General features: G+C 45.2%; 1 protein-coding gene across 5 annotated transcripts in view; it reads left to right on the forward strand.

Moving 5' to 3' along the window:
• Nucleotides 1-2488: 2488 nt before the first annotated feature.
• The window catches only part of KLHL20 (kelch like family member 20), a 32075-nt gene continuing 11659 nt past the window's right edge, over nucleotides 2489-22904 (forward strand). For 3 of the 5 annotated variants that reach the window (XR_010611451.1, XR_010611452.1, XM_065674019.1), the window contains exons 1-4: nucleotides 2489-2599; nucleotides 4718-4778; nucleotides 15234-15807; nucleotides 20695-20853. Coding sequence is in view for 3 of the 5 variants with exons in the window: in XM_065674019.1 (XP_065530091.1) it covers nucleotides 4756-4778; nucleotides 15234-15807; nucleotides 20695-20853 (756 nt within the window). In the remaining 2 variants the exon portion in view is untranslated. Of the gene's footprint in view, nucleotides 2600-4717; nucleotides 4779-15201; nucleotides 15808-20694; nucleotides 20854-22904 lie in introns of those variants that run through there. The other 2 variants (XM_065674018.1, XM_065674017.1) reach the window with 2 other exon arrangements.

Raw genomic sequence — 22904 nt, forward strand, 5'->3', positions numbered from 1 at the left:
TCAAGAGGAAAATGTCTCACTTTTCATATGACACATGCCTGCATTTTGTTGATCTGGAGTGTGCTAGAAGATGAAGAGGGTAGTGTGCTCTTAGCAGGAGTTTTGCTGTTTCCCAGCAAGTACCGCTACACTCAGGTGCTCTGGACCACTGAGAACGAGGAGTTCAATTAGTGCCATTATTCCCAGAGGGAAGTGACCCAAAGGATCCTGGGCATGCAGTGGCCACTGCCACCTCACTGGGACAAAGGCACGCACCAGGCATCTCACTGGGACATGGACACCCCCTGGGAAGCTCAGCAGGACATGGGCACCCTGCTGGATGCGGGGCTCTCCTCCTGGATTATGAGGGCCTTTGTGTCATCTCACAGCCATGGATGCCTGTTCTCTCCCACGCCAGCTCACCCACTAGTCCCGCAGTGCACATTCCGCAAGCTTGCGTGCAGCAGCCTGGCTTGCACCACTGCCCTTCATGTTGCTGCTTCCCTGAACCCCCTCGGCAGAGCAGTGACACGAGCTACAGGAACAATAAAATTTACTGATATGAAAAGTGCTAGAAGCCTGAGAAAGTAGGCTGCTCCTAGCAAGAGTTTTGCTGAGTTTCCCAGATGTCTCTGCTGCATGGGCATTGTCTGGCTGTCCCTTGCAGAGAGGTGGCTGGGGCCGCCCTGCAGGAACATGATCACTGGGGCAATAATGGCCTTCTGCCAGCAGAAGAATTTGTAGTCAGCAGAAAAGCCATTACCCCAGGAGCCTTTGTCGGGCTGAGGCATGTCTTGGCACACCAGCTGGCTGCAACCCTGAAGTGAATTCACTGGTACCTGGATAAAAATAAAATCATAGCATCATAAAATCGTAGAATGGTTTAGGTTGGAAGAGACCTTAAAGATCATCTAGATTCAACCCCCTTGCTGCATGCAGGGACAACCTTCCTCTAGGGGAGGTTGCTCAAAACCCCATCCAACCTGGCCTTAAATGCTTCCAGGAATGGGGCATCCACAAATTCTCTGGGCAACTGGATGCTCCAACTGGAGTTGCCATCCACCCTCTTCCTAACACCAGCCTCTCTTCCTGCTGTGATGCCCTCACACTAGCCTTGGAGGTCCTAAGACCCAAGGAACAGAATGGGTCACGGGCAGGCACTGGCCACTGCTCCCTTTTTCTGTAAGAGACTTAACATAGACATAATCTCCAGGTTGTATGTTATGCACTGGACTATTTAATCCTCTGCTCTGAGTCCCAGCCACATGTTTTTCAATTTTTCTGAGTTGCTTTCCTAACTCTATTATATAGGTGTTCATAATTTCTCCTCCTACTTGAAATGTTCCCTTTTGAACCCTGTATTGTCTTCCATATAAAATTTCGAAAGGACTTAATCCTTACTTTCTAGATTTAGTTCGAATCCACAATAGGGCAAATGGGAGTGCCTGGGGTCAGGGTAGACTGGCTTCCTGGCCTAATTTCATGATTTGTTGTTTGATTAGATGGTTTATTTTCTTCACTTGACTACTTGACTGAGAGTGGTAGGGAGTATGAAGTTGCCAATCTATACCTAAGTGTTTACTAATTTGTTGTATCACCTTTGGTGGCTGGAACCTCGAGGTGTGGTATTATTTCTTGTAACAGTACTTTTGTTACTTCTCGAGCTTTCACAGTTCTAGTCGGAAAGGCTTCTGGCCAACCTGAAAAGGTATCTGCTGCATGGGCATTGTCTGGCTGTCTCCTGCGAAGGGGTGATGGGGGCACCCCGCTGTCTCCTCATGGGGACTTCCCGCACACCTGCCGGTGAGGTTTCACCTTAGGCAGAGCTCGAAGTGTTCAACATGGTGCCAAAAGGGTAGGGAGCAGGGATGGGGGAAGCCGTGCAAGGCAGCGTGAACCAGAGAGAGCTCCGAACCAGCAGGCACGTCGGGGAACTGTCCATCCCCAGCAGGCGGCGCGGTGGCTGCCGTGGAGGAGCTGAGGGAGCAGTTAAGTGGCGAGGTCACCGGTGCGTGGATGAACATACTAGATCTGGAGGTGCCATCCTCCGACTTCCTAACACCTGCTCTTGTCCTCGTGTTTGCCGTCGCACTGCCTCTGGAGGCTGATTAGTCCGTAACTACTCCTGGAGGGAAACGACCTGTGGTAGCCCGGCATGTATCGTTTGCTGCCGCCTCACCGGTACATGGGCTTGTACTTAGAACCTCCAGGGTGTGGGTGCCTTTCTGGGGTGCCGATTACCCGGCGGGATAGGGGTAGCCACCGGGGCCCTCGGCACAGTGAGTGCCGCATGACGTCGGCAGGCGCACCCGGCCAACACGGATACACCGGCCGGCACGGACCCTGCCGGCACAGGACCAGCTCTGGGGAAAGTCACAGCCAGCGGCGGACTGCACCAGGCCCCGCCTTATACGGGGCCGAGGCCGGGGCCGCGCCAGCAGCCGCTGCCGCGGGTGGGGACGGAAGAGGCGGGCGCGGGCCGTCGCGCAGCAGCAGCGGTTGGCGGGGCCGTCGCGCGGGGTCGGGTCATTTCCTGCCGGTGGGGAGGGGCGCGCCGGGTGCGCGGTGTTCGGGGCGGCTGTTGCGGGACCGTGGCTCGGCGGCGGATCCCGCGCCCAGCGTGAGTGAGCGCCGCTCGGGCCGTCCGGAGGTGTTGAGCTGGGGGCTGCTTCTCGCCGGAGCCCGTGGCTGCTGGGGGCCCGTTTGCCGCAGCGGTGCGGGGCCGGGCGCGCTGCCTTCTCCCGGTGCTGCTGGTGTGGCGGGGCAAGGCTGGCAGCCGTGCGTGTGGCGGTGTCTCGGCAGGCCGCCGTTGCAGCGCGGCCTGGGCCATTCGCTCCCGGGCCGGTGGGGAAGCGGTGGCCTGGAGGAGCGCGTCCGCCTTCTCGGCTCGGGTCGGCTTCTCCGGCGGGTCGGGGTCCGCGCCCCTGCCTGCCGCTTGCTGTCATTTGCCGGCCGCCGCGGGCTGTTGGCCTGAGGTCTGCGGGGGAAGGGGCAGGAGGGAGCCGTGTTCGTGAGGGAGGAGCAGCCGCATGTCCCGGGAAGCCTACTTGCGCCTGCGGGTGATTGAAAGCCAGGGCTACGCATTGCTGAAGAGGTTGTCATTTCGTCCGGTTGCTGCCCCGCAGAGAGCACCAAACCGAGAATCCCGAGCTAAAATGTGTTGGGGCTTTTTTTTTTTCTTTCCTTCTCATGACTTTTCATGTGTTTTAAGGGGTTTAAATCTGATGCAATCAGGCATCTTAAGAATAGCATCGTCTACACTTCTAGCGTGTGCAGAATGCTCTGAACAGCCTTTGAATGTGTTACAGCACGCGGGCAGTTGTGGAGATGCTACTTTGCAGTGGGGCAGCTGGTGTTCCCTGTGGGTGCATGCAGTGAGGCTCGCTTTTCCGGGAAGCCCTTCGATGCTGGGGAGAGGAGGGGTAGCAGGGTCTGGTCGGAGTGAGGTCGAGCATTCATAGTTTGGATTTAAATGGGTGTGCAGTGCCCTAACCAGGAGGAATCGGCTGGCTTTATTTGCAGGAAACGATGAACCTGAGTAATTTGCAGCTGTGGAAGACAGCAAGTCTGAGCTTATTCTTCATCAGCTGGCAAACTGCTATGTTTGTGTTTCTGTGATAATGTACCTACAGAATGCTGCATATAAAATAATGTGCTTCTTCACGTAGCCAAATATTTATTTTGTAGTTAAATTGTGCCAGAAAAAATTTTGTTACTGTTGGATGCAGGACTCCAATGAGACAGTTTCAGTCTTCCAAACATTATTTTATTCTTCCAGAATTTAAGTTTTCCTATTTGAATTGTTACTTCTGTTTATTGTCAGAGTTATTCAGTCTCGTTCTGTCATTGCTTTTCCTATAGTTTCACTGTGTTCTGATTTCTCACCGCATTTATGGATGAGAGGAAGTCAGTATGGAAGCAGAATATCCTTATGTTTTTTTTAATATATGACTTAAGTTAGCCTTATTGCTTTAAATAATGATTGAATTAAATGTACTCCTAATTGAGTTGATATTAAAAAGAAAATTTAGATGATTGATACCTTTGTAAAAAGGGTTAATCTACATTAAAATTGAAGTTAGTGGTTGAACGTGGAAGACCTGTGCAGTTTGCAACTGTTATTCCCCTCAGAAAATGGATATTTGGAGTGGAGAAAGCATTAGGCAGCATCATTAATCTTTGCAGATGTACTACCATTATTAGCATCCCTTTTACCTCTGGGGAACATAGTTATCTTCAGTTTGCAGACACAAGTTCTATCTTGCGTCAAATACTGTTTCCTCAGTGTAGCTGTTGAGCAGCACAGTGCTGTTTATTAGGTGCCAGCCTGCCTTAAATCTGGTAAATGTATGAAGGAGAGATACCTCCTGGCTCTGGGGAAGGAGTGAGAGTAAACACCCTGTTACATGAGGTATTTTTTCCTTTGGTAGAACAGTTTTAAGGATTCAGGGAGGCAGGCAGTTTATTGACTTTATGATGTGTGTGTTCCATTTGCCTAAAGAATCATTATGCAGCTGTGATGAAATTTAATGTTGATGATATTTTCTCCTGTTTTATTCTCTACAGTCCAAGACATCATTAATCTAGGCTGTGAATTATAGCTGGTTAAGAGCTTGAAGGCGTATTAGTCTGTGGATGTGGTCTGTTCTGTGGTCCTAGAGCCAGGATGAAGAGCAGAAAGAAGGTTCTCTTACTTCAGAATATGACCCTTTTTTGTTCTCTTTTTCTTTTGGATCAGGTCTTGAAGAATAGGGTGAAGGTTTCTCTGCGCGGTGCATGGACGGAAAGCCAATGCGCAGGTAAGACTGTGAAGAACAATTGTCCTTCTCTTACGCAGCCATGATAAATCACACAAGTTGGTTTCTTAAGTGACTAGACAATTTCTTTCTTTTTTATTTTTATTTTTATTTTGTTGTTGTTGTTAAGCCCTGGCTAAGAGAATTATAATATAAAGTGTTCACTCTTAGTCGTTACTTAAATGTATTTAGCTTTCTATATTTATAACACCAGAAGTCTCTAAATGAATGTGCTGTTAGAAAGAGTACAGCAGACGAGTTATCATGATTCTCCATCCCCCGTTTACTATGCTGTTTAAAATTCGGTATTTAACTACTAATTTAAGTGTGTGAAATAATCTGCCTGGGAATAAATTTAAACTTTAAGAGGCATTGTTTCTCCCCTTAACTAAAGAAGTTTAGTTGCTTTGCTGAGGTAAGGTCTTGGGTGAAAAGGAGATTTTGTTTTCAAATTATGAATGCCAGCTGCCTCACTTCGAATGAGTTCAAGATGAAGTTTAATTCAGGGGAGTTTTTGCGGTGATTATGTTAAAAACGTATCTGTTATATAGAGAAACAATTACCGCAGTAAATCAGCTTGATGACAGTTTGGCAAACAGGGTTGTCTGCTAGTTCTAGTTGCGTTTCACTATCCAGTGGCAATCTGATGGAGAAACTTAACAGCAGATATATTTCTGTGCTTGTGTGTGATACAAGCTGTGTGGAAGCAAAGTTTCCTTAAGTTCTATACCTCTAAATGAAGTAAATACAACTTGCACAGATTGCTCAGTCTGTTAGCACTCTTCAGGATGTTGAAAGCAGGGAAACTTTTATTAACAATAATTCTGTAAACAGTCATGTAAAAGTAGAAAAGGAATTTTAATCATAGATGAATATGTGGAGCATTTCTGTCTACAGCATTTGGCACTTCAGGCTTTGGGGGACTTTCTAAATTTTATTTGGATAATGGGCGCAGACCAGACCTTTGAGTACTTTTTGTTTTCTCTCCCTCTCTGGCAAAACAGGGTAAAGCATGGATAACAAGTCTGACATATTTACGTGCTCTTAATTTTGAACTAACTAGCTGATTACTGTGCCTCGACATATTGTACTGCTGCAGCCTAGGCATGTCAAGCAGGGCTCTTATCATAAGCTGTGGACTTCAGTTCTTGAATATACTTGCATGTTTTAAGGGCCTCTTTGTTGATAAAATTTGTTTTTCTCCCGCATGTCTTAGCAGAAAATGATAAAAGATTCCTGACTGAATTTTAAGCTCCCAAATCTTCCTATAAAGTCCAGCTAAGCAAATGGTGGAGTACTTCCTTCTATCGTTTTATTCAGAGCTTTGCAGCCGTTTTATATCATGTGCAAGAGTCCTGTTAGATACTGCAAGAAGAGGGAAGTGAGACTTAGTCTGTACTCTGTTAGTAAGCATGCTGACTTGGTATCAAATGTATACAGCATTCAGAGGATGGGAAGTACAGTTTGAACAGAAAAGTCATTGCAGATACTTCTGTCAAGGGTATAGTAGAGAAAACGCATTGATGTTGAAACATGATTTATCTTCCTGTCCTGGTTTCAGCTGGAACACAGTTAATTTTCTTCCTAATAGCTGGTGCAGTGCTGTGTTTCGGCTTTAGTGTGAGAATAATGCTGATAACACACTGATGTTCTAGCTGTTGCTAAGTAGTGCTTACCCTGATGAAGGACTTTTCAGTTTCCCTTGCCCTGCCAGTGCAGAAGAGCATAGAAGGCAGGAGGGAGCAGAGATGGAACACCTGTCCCAAACTAGCCAAAGGGGTATTCCATACCACAGCATATCATGCTCAATATATAATATGGGCGAGTTGGCTAGAAGGGTCTGATTGCTGCTTGGGGATGGGCTGGGTATTGAACAGCGAGTGGTGAGCAATTGTATTGTGAATTGCTTGTGTTTGGGGGGTGGGGTCCCCCTTTTAGTTTTATATCTCTCTCCTTGTTATTTCCCTTATTATTATGAGATTGTACTTTATTTTAGTTATTAAACTGTTCTTATCTTAACCTGCAGGTTTTGCGTTCTTTTGATTCTCCTCCCCATCCCGCCTGGGGAGGGAGAAGTGGAAGGTGTGAGCGAGTAGTACCTGATACTGTGTTTCCGGCTGGTCTGAATAATGACACTTGCATTAAGAATGCAGTGACAGTTGGGGCAGGCTATACTTTCTCACTGTCAGGGAGCTGCAAGAGAACATTGTTCTGCTGAAGGAAAAAGCAAGGCAGAGGGGACCTCTCAGTGAAGGGTGTAGTCCCACAGTACCCGAGTAAGGAGGGCAGGGAAAATCTGATAATCAGGGTCAGTCAGGAGTCTGGTGCTCATCAGGCAAGTCTGCAGTGATGAAGAAGGGCTTGAGGTCAAGCCAGGAAGCCAACTCAGCAAGTCAGTATCAGTGGAGTACAAGGTCAGGTGCAGATGTGCTCAGGCCAAGCATGAGGGCTTGAGCAGCTCCCAAGCAAAGTGGGGAGGTCCTCCTACCTCTTTTCTCTTCCCTGCAGCCTGATTCGAGGTTATAGCAGTGCTGTACTGGAGGGGCCTTGAGCAAAGGCAGCCAGACCATGCTGAGGGAGAGCCTTCAGACCCCAGCAGTGCATTTGGGGCTCTCGTGTGCACTTGAAGTTAACAAGTAGCTTGGACATAGCACTTGCCCAAGATGAAATACTAAAGTCTTAGGGAGGTTTGGAAAGACTTCAGTGATAACTTCATCTTTCAGAGTATGGACATCCTCATTCTTGGTGAAACTGAGCTTTCTAGGTTTGGTAAGTGGAAATCAAACTAAACAATGGAATAGGGACATATCATAGAAGCATAGAATGGTTTGATCTGGGTTGGAAGGGACATTAAAGCTCATGTGGTTCCAATCCCCCCTGCCTTGGGCAGGGACACCTTCCAGTAGACCAGGTTTCTCAAAGCCCGTCCAACATTGCCTTGGACACTTTTAGGTATGGGACATCCACAACTTTTCTGGGCAACCTGTTCCAGTGCTTCACCACCCTCATAGTAAATATGCAGCAGATCTTTGCTGCTCTCCTGTTGAGTAATGTAAAATACTGTTGCAGTCAGGTTTATCCGCTTGTTTGCATGACTCGGTCTCGTTGATAATGTGTATCTAGAACTTGCTGGCTAGGTAAGAAGAGGAATTGGTGGTATTTTTAATGATAATCAGACTTTTAGCTGACTAATTCTTAGAGTATCGATTGTCACAGTAAAGCACTTCCATTTACCTAGTTGCCAGTGGTGTTGTCACTTTTGTCACCAAAGGTATTGCATTTGGCTAGGCCAAATCAAAGGTCTTTGTTTTGGCAGTTTTGTAACCAGTATAGGAAATAATATATTCTTTATGTATGTGTTAAATTGAAATCAAAGCATTGAAAGAAATTGCTACTGGTTTGGTTTGAATTTTCATTTGCTACTAAATTCTGTTGCTACTGAAATCCAGTAGTGATGTATGATTTTGGATTTCAGTTGATGTTTTCAGCTTGACACTTGTTCTGTTGCATAGGTCAGCCTATTTTTTTTTTTTCTGAAGAGTGTTAAATCTTGCTTATAATCCTATGCTAAAACAAAAACATGTTAACCTAAACAAAAAAAAACACCACCACCACCACCAAAAAAAGGCAGTCCACTGACTTGGCAGTTAAGGAACTCTAGGGCAGTATTAGAGAGAATTTTTTTTAGATATGTTATTAGATATTTTTCTGAACTTTGGATGGATCTGCTATAAGCTCCTAGGATGGATGTTTTATAGTAAATAAAGTTTTGGCAAGTGGTGTAGCCTAGTAAAATGGAGGCAGAGCAGCATATTTATCTAGCTCACTTAGGGCTGCAGACTGCCTGTGTTCCCATTTGTACTTTGCAGCAGTGTGCTACAAAAACTGATCCTTTGTCAGCCCATTGTATTTGCTGATTTCCCAAGCCCTGCATTTGATGGAAGCTAATCCCAGAATATCTGCATAACTGGGTGTGAATCTTTTATCCTTGCATACACATTTCTTCTCTGATCCTCAACCCTTCTTAATCACCCTGAGTGTTCAGGAGCAGCTCTTAGCTTTGTGTGTGTGTGTGTGTGTGTGTGTGAGGCAGCTAGCCTGCCATGTGAGAATCAAGTGTTGCCTTCTGTCTTTCACACCTCTAAGCTACTGACTCATCATTTCATTCTCTATGCATATATATGCATAATGCATGCATAATGCAGTTAAATTATTATACCTGTGGAGGTGCTTGCTATCAGTGTCCTTCTAATTCATGCTTCCATGCCTGTGTAAGCAGCAACCCACAGTGCTTAACATCAGGTATCTGGTTTGATCCAGTATGAAAATTCCCAAGCTGCTGCATTACCCAGAGATAAGTTGTGGACGAATTTGCTAATTTGTTTATTACTCTTTTAGAATCATAGAATCATAGAGTAGTTAGTTTTGTAAAGGACCTGGAGATCATCTAGTTCCAACCCCCCTGCCATGGGCAGGGACACCTCACACTAAACCATCCCACACAAGGCTTCATCCAACCTGGCCTTGAACACCGCCAGGGATGGAGCACTCACAACCTCCCTGGGCAACCCATTCCAGTGCCTCACCACCCTAACAGGAAGGAATTTCCTCCTTATATCCAATCTAAACTTCCCCTGTTTAAGTTTTAACCCGTTACCCCTTGTCCTGTCACTACAGTCCCTGACGAAGAGTCCCTCCCCAGCATCCCTATAGGCCCCCTTCAGGTACTGGAAGGCTGCTCTGAGGTCTCCACGCAGCCTTCTCTTCTCCAGGCTGAACAGCCCCAACTTCCTCAGCCTGTCTTCATACGGGAGGTGCTCCAGTCCCCTGATCATCCTCATGGCCCTCCTCTGGACTTGTTCCAGGAGTTCCATGTCCTTTTTATGTTGAGGACACCAGAACTGCATACAATACTCCAGGCAAGGTCTCACAAGAGCAGAGTAGAGGGGCAGGATCACCTCTTTTGACCTGCTGGTCACGCTCCTTTTGATGCAGCCCAGGATACGGTTGGCTTTCTGGGCTGCGAGCGCACACTGCAGCTGGCTCATGTTCATTTTCTCATTGACCAGCACCCCCAAGTCCTCTGAATCTCTGCCCAATCTGTAGCTGTGCCTGGAATTGCCCCGACACAGGTGTAGGACCTTGCACTTGTCATGGTTGAGCTTCATAAGGTTGGCATCAGCCCACCTCACAAGTGTGTTGAGGTCCCTCTGGATGGCATCCCTTCCCTCCAGTGTATCAACCGGACCACACAGCTTGGTGTCATCGGCAAACTTGCTGAGGGCGCACTCAATCCCACTGTCCATATCAGCGATGAAGATGTTAAACAAGACCGGTCCCAACACCAATCCCTGAGGGACGCCACTCGTTACTGGTCTCCAGCCGGACATCAAGCCGTTGACCACAACTCTTTGTGTGCGGCCATCCAGCCAGTTCTTTATCCACCGAGTGGTCCATCCATCAAATTGATATGTCTCCAATTTAGAGAGAAGGATGTTGTGTGGGACAGTGTCAAACGCTTTGCACAAGTCCAGGTAGATGACATCAACTGCTTTACCCTTGTCCATCAGTTCTGTAGCCCCATCATAGAAGGCCACCAAATTGGTCAGGCAGGATTTCCCCTTAGTGAAGCCATGCTGGCTGTCACCAAGCACCTTGTTGTTTTTCATGTGCCTTAGCATGCTGTAGAGGAGAACCTGCTCCAAGATTTTGCCAGGCACAGAGGTGAGACTGACTGGTCTGTAATTCCCTGGGTCTTCCATTTTCCCCTTCTTGAAAATGGGGGTTATATTTCCCTTTTCCCAGTCATTGGGAACCTCACCTGACTGCCATTACTTTTCAAATATGATGGCCAGTGGCTTAGCAACTTCATTCGCCAGCTCCTTCAGGACCCGCGGATGGATTTCATCAGGTCCCACGGACTTCTGTGCGTTCAGATTTTTAAGATGGTCTCGAACCAGATCCTCTCCCACAGTGGGCCCAAGGTCTTCATTCTCACAGTCCCTGTGTCTGCCTTCTAAGACCTGGGTGGTGCAGTCAGAGCCTTTGCCAGTGAAGACCAAGGCAAAGAAGTCATTCAGAACCTCAGCCTTCTCCAAATCCTGTGTAGCCAGTTCTCCCGAGAGCTTCCTCAGGGGGCCTGTGTTGTCCCTGGTCTGTTTTTTGTTTGCTACGTACCTGTAGAATCCCTTCCTGTTATTCTTAACATCCCTGGCCAAGTTTAATTCTTACTGGGCCTTAGCCTTCCTAACCTGGTCCCTAGCTTCCCGGACAACATCCCTGTACTCTACCCAGGCTGCCTGTCCTTGCTTCCACTTTTTATAAGCCTCTTTTTTCCTTTGAATTTTCCTCAGCAGCTCCTTATCCATCCAAGGAGGTCTCCTGGCCCTCCTGCCGCACTTCCTTCTAGTTGGGATGCAGCACTCCTGAGCCTGTAGCAGGTGATCCTTGAATATCAACAAAAAGTCTTGGCCCCCCCTGCCTTCCAGGGCTGTATCCCATGGAACCTTACTAAGCAGGCTCCTGAAGAGGCCAAAGTCTGCTCTTTTGAAGTCCAGGGCAGTGAGCTTGCTACATGCTCTTCTCACTGTCCTGGGGATCTCAAATTCGACCATCTCGCGATCGCTGCATCCAAGGCTGCCCTGGAGTGCCACATTCTCAACAAGATCTTCCCTGTTGATGAGCACAAGGTCAAGCATGGCACCTCTCCGTGTTGGCTCCTCTATTACTTGCAGAAGGAAGTTGTCTTCCACACAATCAAGGAACCTCCTGGATTGCTTGTGCCGGGCTGTACCCTCGCTCCAACAGATGTCAGGGTGGTTGAAGTCCCCCATGAGAACAAGGGCCTGCGAGCGTGAGGCTTTTCCTATCTGTAGAGTGCTTCATCCGCAGGTTCTCCTTGATCAGGCGGCCTGTAACAGATCCCCACAGTAATGTCTCCCGTGGCTGTTTTCCCTTTAACCCTGACCCACAAACTCTCTGTAAACTGCTCACCTGCCCCCAGACAGAGTTCCATACTCTCCAGCCTATCCCTAACATAAAGGGCAACTCCCCCTCCCCGTCTGCTGGGCCTGGCTTTTCTAAAGAGCCTGTAACCTTCCATTCCAACACTCCAGTCATAGGAGCCATCCCACCATGTTTCTGTGATGCCTATTATATCATACCCCCGTAGATGTGCACACATCTATAATTCCTCTTGTTTGTTCCCCATGCTACGGGCATTTGTATAGAGGCATCTGAGACGAGCTCCAATTGAAGCCGGCTCGTTGGCTGGAGCAGCTGGAATATATGTACATTGTTCTGAGCATTTATTATAGGTGTTGGCAACTGACTGGGTGTGTTGGGATGGAATGATGCCCCCCTCCCCCAACACATCTAGTTTTTTTCCGTCTTTTCAGTTTTCTTTAGTCATTAACCAGGACTTTCCTGAAGGAAGGAGGCTGGATGCAGTGCAGGCACTCAGATGAATGCTGATGGGAACAATGCAGGAACGCCTCCAGGTCTTACTAACTAGACTCCCTTTCAGTTTATTTAAAGACTTGTTAAGCAGTCTCATTTGGGCAGAGGAATCCTGTTCTGTCCAGTCTTGGCTAGGAAGGACTACTGCCTAAATCTGGCCAGTTATGTGGCATAAGATGGTCCACCCCATTGCTCTGTGTCAACAAAGTCTTGTGTGGTGGGATTGACAAGGTACACTGTGTTCCTTGTGGCAGCATAGCCTTAATCTGATCTTTCTGTATTTAGAATCTGTGCCAGTCTAGAAAGTCCTGAGATATACTTTAGGGCTGTTTTTAGCAGGAGTTGTCTTTGAGGACAGCCTACAGATGTAGTAGAGGGATTCTGCTTTCTGGAAGCAGGTATTGTTTTGGACATAGGTCATCTCTTGTGGGATGTTAGTTATGTGGAATGGTTTTTTATTTGAAGAATGCTTGTTCTGTACTGTTGTGCTTTGACTGACCAAAAATTATTATAGTAAGTGTGTGTCTTAATAGGGCTTGTATTTTTCTTTTTTTTTTTTTTTCCCAGGGGTTGGTTTGACATAGCTTGAAGACCCTAATGCACAGTAAAAATCTGTTTGGCTTGCTTGACAAGAACTAGATTCTGCAGGTGGTTTTTTGTCACTAACTTTCTCTGTCTCTTGGTAGAGGGATTAAATTACTTGCCCTCTGGCCTTAGCTGCTGAGGACCATGAAAATAAGCTAATTAGGTAAATTGATCTTTAGTCAAGGTCTTGGGGGTGGGGGTGGAGGGGTACCATTACACTTATGTTGTCAATGTTGCTGTGAGGAGAGCTTAGCACATTTTTTATGAGGAACTTGGCAGAACTTTGAAAATGATTGTCAAACCCTAGGAGGTGAATTTGGGTTGTGAGGGACAAGAGTGGGTGGAGGAGAGTGAGAGGCAGTATAACAGCAGAAGGATTTGTTAGAGATGTCAGAAAAGGAGAATGGTGATGGATATAAAAAAGATGGAATAGGGGTAAAACCCAAGGCATTTAAGGTGCAGAGGCTGAACAAGAACAGGCAACAAAACCGAGAGGGGAGATCCAGCTGGTAATGTCCTGAAACATCTGAATATGATGACGGAGTGTATGAGGGGAATGAGAAAACGAGCTAAGATGCAAGTGAATAATTTGAACTGCTGTAAAGAGACTGGTTTCCCTGTGGTTAGAAAGTTCATTTGAGATAATAATGAGAGGGAAAGATGAGAGTTACTTATTTTTAATTCTATCCTTCAAGCATGCTGCAAAATACATTGAGCAATTGCAATGTGAAGTTAGATTTCTTTTTAACTCTTAATATGAACCAAGTGAGGTAGTGACTGCTCACAGATAACAGTGTACCAGGGGAGATGGTAATGGATAGCATGTATTGGGTCTTTCAGTAGATCTTCAACAGCTAGTGTACTAACTGTATAATTCATAACTATCAGTATTCTGATATTTTGTGCAGTATGCCTTAATTAATCTAAGTGTTGGTTTTCCTTTGAAGTGGGAAGAGGAAATAATTTATTTTCTTTATTTTCATAGTAATTGATATGTTACTGGTGCTGATGCATCTCTTAGTAATTGTGCATATGATATGTGGCAGAAATTCACATATGGTGTGCTTGGAACGTGCAAAATGCCACCTCAGTTATGTGTGTACTAATCTGCTTATTTAGTCTGATTGCTGAAAACAGAGTTAGGTTTAATTCTTGCTTAGCATTGATTTCAGTCGTAAAGTGTTGTGAAGCCTGGGGTGTAGGCAGATGTCTCTGAAAAGTGAGGTTTGAGGTGTGTCATCTTGGTTCATCCCTACAGAGCTGCAGAAGGGTTTGGGGCAATACTGCATTCCCATTCTCTCGGGTTAGTAGTATATGTGGTGTGAAGTGTGATCTGTCAGCGTTGTCATGCTGCTGTGCAGAGGGATACTGCACCTGGTCTGTGGCAGAGCTGACATCTGCTCAGGGATGTGAGGGATAAAGGAAAGGTACCTGAACTTTCATCAAGAAGAACATCAACTAGTTCCACATTGCATGTGGAACTTGTAAGATAGTATGTTGTTCCTACTCTTTGCCAGAACTTTGTTGGAAAAGACTTTGTTTAAACCAGAAACTCGGTTTATATATTCTCAAGTCATTCCTCATCTCTAAAGTTATCATGACTTTATTTTCTTCCTTTTTCACTAGGCCGATAGTTGTAGATACTTTGATTGTTTTGACTTTTTCCTGATCAGTCTGATAATCGTGATTGCCTTCTGCAGTTCTTAGTATACCATTCTTGGGAAAGATTAACCTTCTTTTGAAATGTGTCAGGGAAGCTGGATTGAGTCAGAAGCCTCCATAATTCAAGAATAACTGAAGAGGTGATGATGAAATGGGTATTCTGTGAACCCAAAACACTCATGGTAGGCTGCAGGCTATGTAAGTTGCTGAAGTTTGTGTGACAGTTTAATGTGTTCATATATCATTGATGAGTGACCCTGTAAAAAACTGTAGGTAGAAGAACAGAAAAGCTTGGTTAAATCATGCAGCTGGAATTCTTCGCACTGGAAATCCATTTCTAGCTCTGCTAAAGAAAACTCAAGTGACAATGGGCAAGTGGGCTAATCTTTTCTGCTTTGAGTCACTCCCTGTGAAATGGGGATATTGCTTCTCTACCACACAAGGTTATTATGAGGTTCAGTTAATGAATACGTGTGTGTAGTTCGGTATTACAGCCATGTGTCATAGAAAACATACAAAAATAGGTATAAATATAAGCCTGTTACAAGTTGACATTTGTTTACTTCTAGGTATGCTTTGGTTAGAGACAGATTCCTCTTTCACGTGATTGTGTGCTTGTTTCCGTGTTACGACAAGGAGCTACAGTCACTGCTGGTTTTGTGCTTGTAATCAGTGCGAGCTGTAGAGCTTTGGCTTACAGTTGGTGGTAGATTAGTTGACGATGGTCCTGTCTTATGACTTCCTCCGCTGCAGGTGTAGCAGTACTCGACCAGGAGAGACCGGAATGGATGTGACTAGCCGTTGCACACTTGGAGATCCTAACAAACTGCCAGAAGGGGTGCCACAGCCTGCTCGCATGCCCTACATCTCTGACAAGCACCCTCGACAAACCTTGGAAGTCATCAATCTTCTGAGGAAGCACCGGGAGCTGTGCGATGTGGTGCTAGTAGTTGGTGCAAAGAAGATCTACGCCCACAGGGTGATTCTGTCAGCCTGCAGCCCTTACTTCCGAGCCATGTTCACTGGGGAGCTGGCAGAGTCTCGGCAGACAGAGGTAGTAATTAGAGACATCGACGAAAGGGCCATGGAACTGCTGATTGACTTTGCATACACTTCTCAGATCACTGTAGAAGAGGGAAATGTCCAGACCTTGTTGCCAGCTGCTTGCCTTCTCCAGTTGGCTGAGATCCAGGAGGCCTGCTGTGAATTCCTTAAGAGACAGTTGGACCCTTCCAATTGCCTGGGCATCCGAGCTTTTGCTGACACCCACTCGTGCCGTGAACTATTGAGGATTGCTGACAAGTTCACACAGCATAACTTCCAGGAGGTAAGAAGCTAGTGTGTTGGAGTTAGGGTGTAAAATGTGTGAATGTGTCCTGTGACAGCTTTGAGCAGCAATCATCTTGTGCTTCTTTCTAAATTCTGCCTTTACATTTGCTGTGTGCCCTAACAGTGGTGAGTTCCAGTCATTAGGTAGGGAAGAAAGAGGAAAGAAGTACTTGTAGGACTGTGTTGTACTGATGGTTTGTATATGATCCATAGCATTTCTTAAAGTTGGGTGGCAAGTGCTATGTGGAAGGCAAGGTTGCAGGTGTAGCTGGAGTTTGGCAGTGAATTTGACAGGACTGCATAATGGTATGACATTTCATTCAGCTTTCAGAAATGTTCTGGATTCTATGTGATTGGAGAGGAGCCAGGTGTTAAAGGAAGGACAATGCATCAATAGAACCAAAAAAGTTTGATGTCGAGTTTAGGGATCGGAAAGGCAGGTGTATAGGGAGAGCATACACCAGCTTCAGTGGAGTCTTAACTCCCTTGCTGTAGCAGAACTGGGGATTTGCATCTATTATTCAGCAGAAGCTGTTTAATTTTGTAGCTTACCTTTCTAAACTCATCTCTCTTCATATGTTAATTCTGCCTAGGTGATTTTTTTTTAATGTTTTTTTAATTTTAATTTTTTTTTGTCTTTTGGGCTGGGGAATTGCCAGCAACTGGTTCAGGGAAGGATCAGCATAGTAATCAAGAATTTTGTGAGCAGTAGTCTGGAAGAGTGAGTCTTTGCTTTGCTATGACACCCAGATGCAGAAAGGAGTCTAGTGCTTTTAAGCGGTGTCTTTCCTGAGCCCTGATTGGAAGGGTAAAAATTTGTGTGTGTTTGGGAACGAGCTGCTCTCTAGGAGTGCTCTTAGCATGGATGTCTATTCCCGTGCTAAAAGAGATTAGCCTCTTGCCTCTTCTAGAAACTGCACTCTTCCATCCCTTGTAACATGTAGCCTGCCGTGGAGAAATCTCTTTCTACCTGCTTCACAGGTAGATCTTTTCCAAAGGGGCTAACTCCGGTATCAACTCCTGATGCTCATTTAGTGTCCCCAGAGAAGCTGCAGTATGTAAATGCTGTAATTGATTGCAGCTTGCTAACTTTTCTTCCTCTGCAGGAAACAGATTGGAATTGTATTAGTTTCAGTCAGTACTTAAGAAAAATATGAGCAGAAGCAAACACAATGGAACTTGACTGTTTGAGACGTTGAAGACAATACTTAGTGTCTAACTGTAGACACATTACATCAGTTTACTCTAAAAGTTGCAGTTAAATACATCTTTCCTATCTGTAAAGACTAGAAAATAGAATCTGCTGTTTTAAGATGAGAGCTTGTGTTCTGCAGAACTTGGTGATTTCCCAAAAGCCCTGCATGTTAGCTCCATTTCGTGTGCTCGGTGCTTGCTCTGCATTTTGTTTCTTACATAGTTTTTCAGGGGGGAGGAGCAGGATGGTATAGCAATTTTTTTCAGTGCTTGATTGTTTTAGTGGTTAGATCTGTGCTGCTTTTGTTATTACATGAGTAGGGCATGCTTACAAGTCTCTGAATGACAGCATAACAATTTTTGTTTAAAATGTTTTAGCATTAATACATATAGCTGGCTATTAAGGGCTGCTTGCTATGGGGTTCTTTTCTTTTGCAGTCCCTCAAAAACAGCTTTCTGTCTTTCTTAGCCCTGTTAAAACATACAAAGCAAAAGTTTTGGACTCAAAACCACTCCTGCTCAAAGATGACACAAATTAAAATTGACTTAACTGAATCACGGCCTCTGGAAAACACTTACTTAGATTAGAGCTCTATTTTTTATTTTTTTTTTTTTTGGCCTGGGCCGGTTTTGATGTCCCTTTCAGTGCCCTGGGAATTTTGCAGCTCTTCATCCTTAATGATCATTTCTTTGCTCTTACTGTTTCTCTGCAGACAATCTTAGTGATGCTGCTTGTTGGGATTGTGTTATATTCTGCCAGTATTTTCCTTCTGGAGAGTGGATTGGTAATCTCTGATGGAAGCCAGTGATCTATCTACTTAATCATCCTCTACTGTGGAGGCTGAGAACTGATAAAAATGTGCCTTCCTCTGCAGAGGTTGTACGCTCATCATTCCTCTGAGCTGGGCAGAAGTGCGAGATGGGAATTTCCTGAATGACAATGTAAAATATTAAGCACTAGGCATCAGGCCAATCCATGCAGTTTTTATCGCTTCGTGTCCTCTGCTGCACTGACCTCTAGTTCTATTAATTTTTATGTGTATGTATCTGCATTACATCATTAACTTCTTGGTAAAATATTTTTCCAAGTTTTCCATTCTCCTTAATTTAATTTGTTGCCTAAACCCCCTAGTTAATCTTGTGGATATAATGTGAAATGGTTCTGTTAACAACTCTGCTGTATAGGAACAACTTTTGTATTCTTTTGTTTGGTCTCTGACACCTCTGTGAAGGGAAAAATATACTTGGGGATGAACAAGGTGCACTTTGTATCAACAAACAAAAAAATGCATTCTATGTGGTATACTTTGACATTTATTCTATTTGTAAAAGCAGCAGTGCACATGAATACTGTAGAGGAAATGAAGCCCATCCTATTCTTGTTTAATAAGAAGTCAGTCTAGTAGACCATGAGTATTAATCAAGTAATTATTAGTGTCCTGATAATTAAGCCAAAATAAGCCAAAGCATTTAAAGTAATTTACTGTATAAACTAACAAGTTGCATAGTAGTAATGATTTGGTTTGCAGAAGTGCTTCCAGTACTTTGAGTTTTGTGAGGTTATCAATGAAACTGGGTTTTCTGAGGGTGGATGGGAGAGTCTGTTTTCAGACTCTGAGGCTGCATTTACAAACTGTCAGAGTAAAGTTTAGACATGAGCTAGTCAATGTAGAAAGGAGGGAGACTATGGAAAAATGCTGATAAATATCTTTAATGACCAACCCAGTTCTTACTGTAAGGCTGAAGAAGTGTGGGTTAACCTGTCCCTGAAAGCCCATGGAATCCAAGAACAGTCTGGTAACTGATCTCATTATTGTGGTCTTTTTTAACTATATTTTCTGTTGTCAGTAATTTTCTAATTTTTATGTGTCTGTTGAGTGCTTTTAAGTAACTTCTTTAGGTAGTTAAAAGGATTGCACAGCTGACTCCTGTTGAGATGGTTGTGTCAAGATATTTTTCTTTAATTTGTGCTGCAAATCATAAAATAAGTCATGGAATTCTAATGTGCTCACAAATGATAAGAACAAGCCAATATTAAGTTACTTTTTGTCACTGAACATCTTGGAGATTACAGTCGACAGACTGGGAATGCTTGTAGGGAAGCCAAGCTGGCAATTGTCAATCAAACCATTTCTGCAGTTCTCTTTATTTTGATTCTTGCATCTTTCTCATGCTACCTGTGTGGAAGACATGGCTGTGCATGAGCTCTGTAACTTCTAAAGGCAGTCACAGACTGACTCGCGTGTGCTCTGCAGTGTGTTGTGTGAGCAGTCCTCAGTGATAGATAAAGCATCCTGAGAAACTTGGTTGCTAAAGCCAACTGTATCCTGGGCTGCATCAAAAGGAGTGTGACCAGCAGGTCGAAGGAGGTGATCCTGCCCCTCTACTCTGCTCTTGTGAGACCTCACCTGGAGTATTGTGTGCAGTTCTGGTGTCCTCAACATAAAAAGGACATGGAACTGTTGGAACAAGTCCAGAGGAGGGCCACAAGGATGATCAGGGGACTGGAGCACCTCCCGTACCAAGTTAGGCTGAGAAAGTTGGGGCTGTTCAGCCTGGAGAAGAGAAGGCTGCGTGGGGACCTCACAGCAGCCTTCCAGTACCTGAAGGGGGCCTATAGGGATGCTGGGGAGGGACTCTTCGTCAGGGACTGTAGTGACAGGACAAGGGGTAACGGGTTAAAACTTAAACGGGAAGTTTAAATTGGATATAAGGAGGAAATTTTTTCCTGTTAGGGTGGTGAGACACTGGAATGGGTTGCCCAGGGAGGTTGTGAGTGCTCCATCCCTGGCGGTGTTCAAGGCCAGGTTGGATGAAGCCTTGGGTGGGATGTTTAGTGTGAGGTGTCCCTGTCCATGGCAGGGGGATTGGAACTAGATGATCTTGAGGTCCTTTCCAACCCTAACTATTCTATGATTCTATCTTGCATGCTGAAGGAATTATGTGTTTGGAGATTGTCAGTGGCTTGAATTTCATAAGAGATCAGTCTTTAGAGCGTTAGGAGGCTCTGGTTCCCTCTTTAGTTCATCTGGACTTGTGGATACTTATATATTAAGAACCAATGAAAGAGGCAGGATCAAATGAGTTCATCTCCTTTCCTGAAATACTTTTGTTCTGCCACAAATCGGCATTCAGGAAGACTTTCCATGTTCTCTACAATGCCTCTGGTAACTTTTTTCTGAGACTTTTATTTTGTTCTCTGATTTGAATTCCTTGTGAATAGAGCCTCTCTATTCTGATAGTGCTTTTCAGTCACATATTTATCAGCTATGCAACATTTTTATTTCTGCTTTGTGTTAGACATGCCAAACAAGGAGACTGATTTTTAAGAAGGGGTTTATTTTTTTTCCTGTATTTTGAAATCTGACCAGTGCGTTCTGTGGTTTAAAGTGTCCTACAAAAAAAAACTAAAAATTGTGTAAAGGTCCCTTTCACTTGCATTCCCATCTAAAAGTGTCTTTGTTGTGTTGCAAGGGGCTGCATTCTGCTCTGTATAGCAAACCCGTCACATGCGTTGATGTCAAAACTGATGGGTATTTGGCACTTTACTGGGTCTGTACATTAGACTGTAATTCAGGTGGACTGTATCCTCTTTAGAGTTGCACTGAAGTGCTGGTGTGGTGAATGCTCTGGTGCTTTGGCTGTTCTCCTTACTTTTTTTTCCCCTCCCCTTCGTTTTCTGTTTAACCAGGTAATGGAAAGTGAGGAGTTCATGCTGCTTCCTGCCAATCAGCTCATAGACATTATATCCAGTGATGAGTTAAATGTTCGCAGTGAAGAGCAGGTGTTCAATGCAGTGATGGCCTGGGTGAAATACAGCATTCAGGAAAGAAGACCCCAGCTGCCACAGGTAATCTTGAGCACAGTAGCATTCGAGGCTGCTTTACCCAGAAGAAGAGTAATGAGGGCTGAAATGGTGGTGGCACAGCAGTGTCAGTTCTGAATGTATACAAAGCTCTAGTAAATCTTTCTGACTTCCACCTATGCTAGGTGTCCTGTACTCTCAGTTCATCTAGGTTGGAAGGTGCACTGTCTGGAGCCATCAACAGGGGCTTTGTTGAATGGTTTCCAGGTAGGACTTGCTAAACTAGATCACTCCAGTGGTCCGTCCGGAAAAACTTGTCTGCATTGCTTTGAGTGTTGTATAAAAAACATAGTGGATAAAAGAAAAAAGCGCTTGTCTTCATTTGTGATGTGTCTTCAGTCTCTGCTGCTTGATGCCTTGGCCCTCGTGATCTTATACTGGAGCTTTTCAGAATGGTTTTGTTGAAATACGATGTTTCATCTTAGCCAAGCCATTTTCTGACGAAGCTTGTCAGCCAGAAAGCCTCTGAAATCTCAGGCTTTCTGATCAAAAGAGGTGAGAGTCTGCCTGCCTCAATGTTTCTGCTTTGGAAATAGACATTAAGTGCAACTTTATTTAGTTGAAAGCTTTGGAAAACAATTTCCAAGTATAAAATATTAACTGAAACAAGCCAGAAAAACGTGCTGTTCTCTTGGTATCTCTTAATACTCATATAAATGTTTGCCTTTTTAGGCCTCTCTGTCTATACCTGCTTTCATCTCTAAATTCTAAACCATTGTGAAAGACATGTTACTAGTTACTGTTCCTTTACTACGCAATACTGCTCACATTTAAGAGAGCTAAATGGCTGATAAAACTTCTAAGTTGTCCTGGGTTCAGCAGTAGCAGTCACATTTTCTCCTTAGTAGCTGGTGTTTTTGACTTTTGGCCTGGGAGCAGCACTGATAACACCGATGTTTTTAGTTACTGCTCAAATGTTTACTCTGACCAAGGACTTTCTGAGGCTCATGCTCTGCCAGGGTAGAGGGGAAGCTGGGAGGAAGCAGAGACAGGACACATGACCCAAACTAACCAAAGAGATATTCCATACCACAGTACATCATGCCTAGGATGTAAACTGGGAGTTACACAGAAGGGCTAGTTCACTGCTCGGTCAGGCTGGGTATTGGTTGGCGGGTAGTATTGTATTCTCTTCCTTTGTTATTTCCTTTATCATTGTTATTATTGATGGCAGCAGTAGTGGTTTGTGTTATACCTTAGTTACTGGACTGTTCTTCTCTCAACCCATGGGAGTTACATTCTTTTGAATCTCTTCCCCATCCCTCCGGGAGCAGGGGGAGGGCAGAAGCACAGGGGGGAGTGAGATGGAGACTGCGTGGCTGATTTACGGCTGAGCTTAAACCACGACAGTTCTTTTTGGGGCCCAGTGTGGGGCACAAAGAGTTGAGATAACGACAGATCTGACCAGAATGTGTCAAATCATATTTATGATAAGCATGCATTGTTTCGGATTAATAGTCGCTCATCACAATGCTGATTTATTGGCTCTCAAAGTTTTTGCTCTTGATCTCACAGTGTCAGCATGTCGGTATTTACATTTTACATTTACATTTACATTACAGCTGGTATTTGCTGTGTTAATGTTTATCGGATGGGGGGGCTCAGGCTAAGGTCCTTGTTTCACTGTACTTTATGGTAATGACTTGTAATACAGGCGGGCTCCGGCAGCAGGGCAGGATGGACACGGCTGTGATCTTGTACCTGGCCGTCCCGCTGCTCTTCACCATGCCCTTGTCATCGCGTCCGTCTTTGTGAAGCTGCAGAGAGCCAAGGGGAGAGGCTCTGGGAGCTGCTGGCAGCTGAACCGGCCCGGGAGAGCAGCCCCAGGGACCAGGAGGCTGGAAGGGGGCGGCTGCTGTTGAAGGAGGTCTGGGCAGTCGAGGAGGGGAAGGAGGCAGCTGCCAAGCAGCGGGAGGAGGTGGCGGAGGAGCCGAGCCCCGTGGCCAAGCCCAGCCCCTTGGTGGCTGAGAGCATCCCCCAGCAGCTGCCCGCCGAGCCCCATGAGCCTGAGCCTCAGGAGGATGCGGAGAGCAAGA

Source organism: Lathamus discolor, chromosome 3 (genome assembly GCF_037157495.1).
Source record: "Lathamus discolor isolate bLatDis1 chromosome 3, bLatDis1.hap1, whole genome shotgun sequence".
NCBI classification, from domain to species: domain Eukaryota; kingdom Metazoa; phylum Chordata; class Aves; order Psittaciformes; family Psittacidae; genus Lathamus; species Lathamus discolor.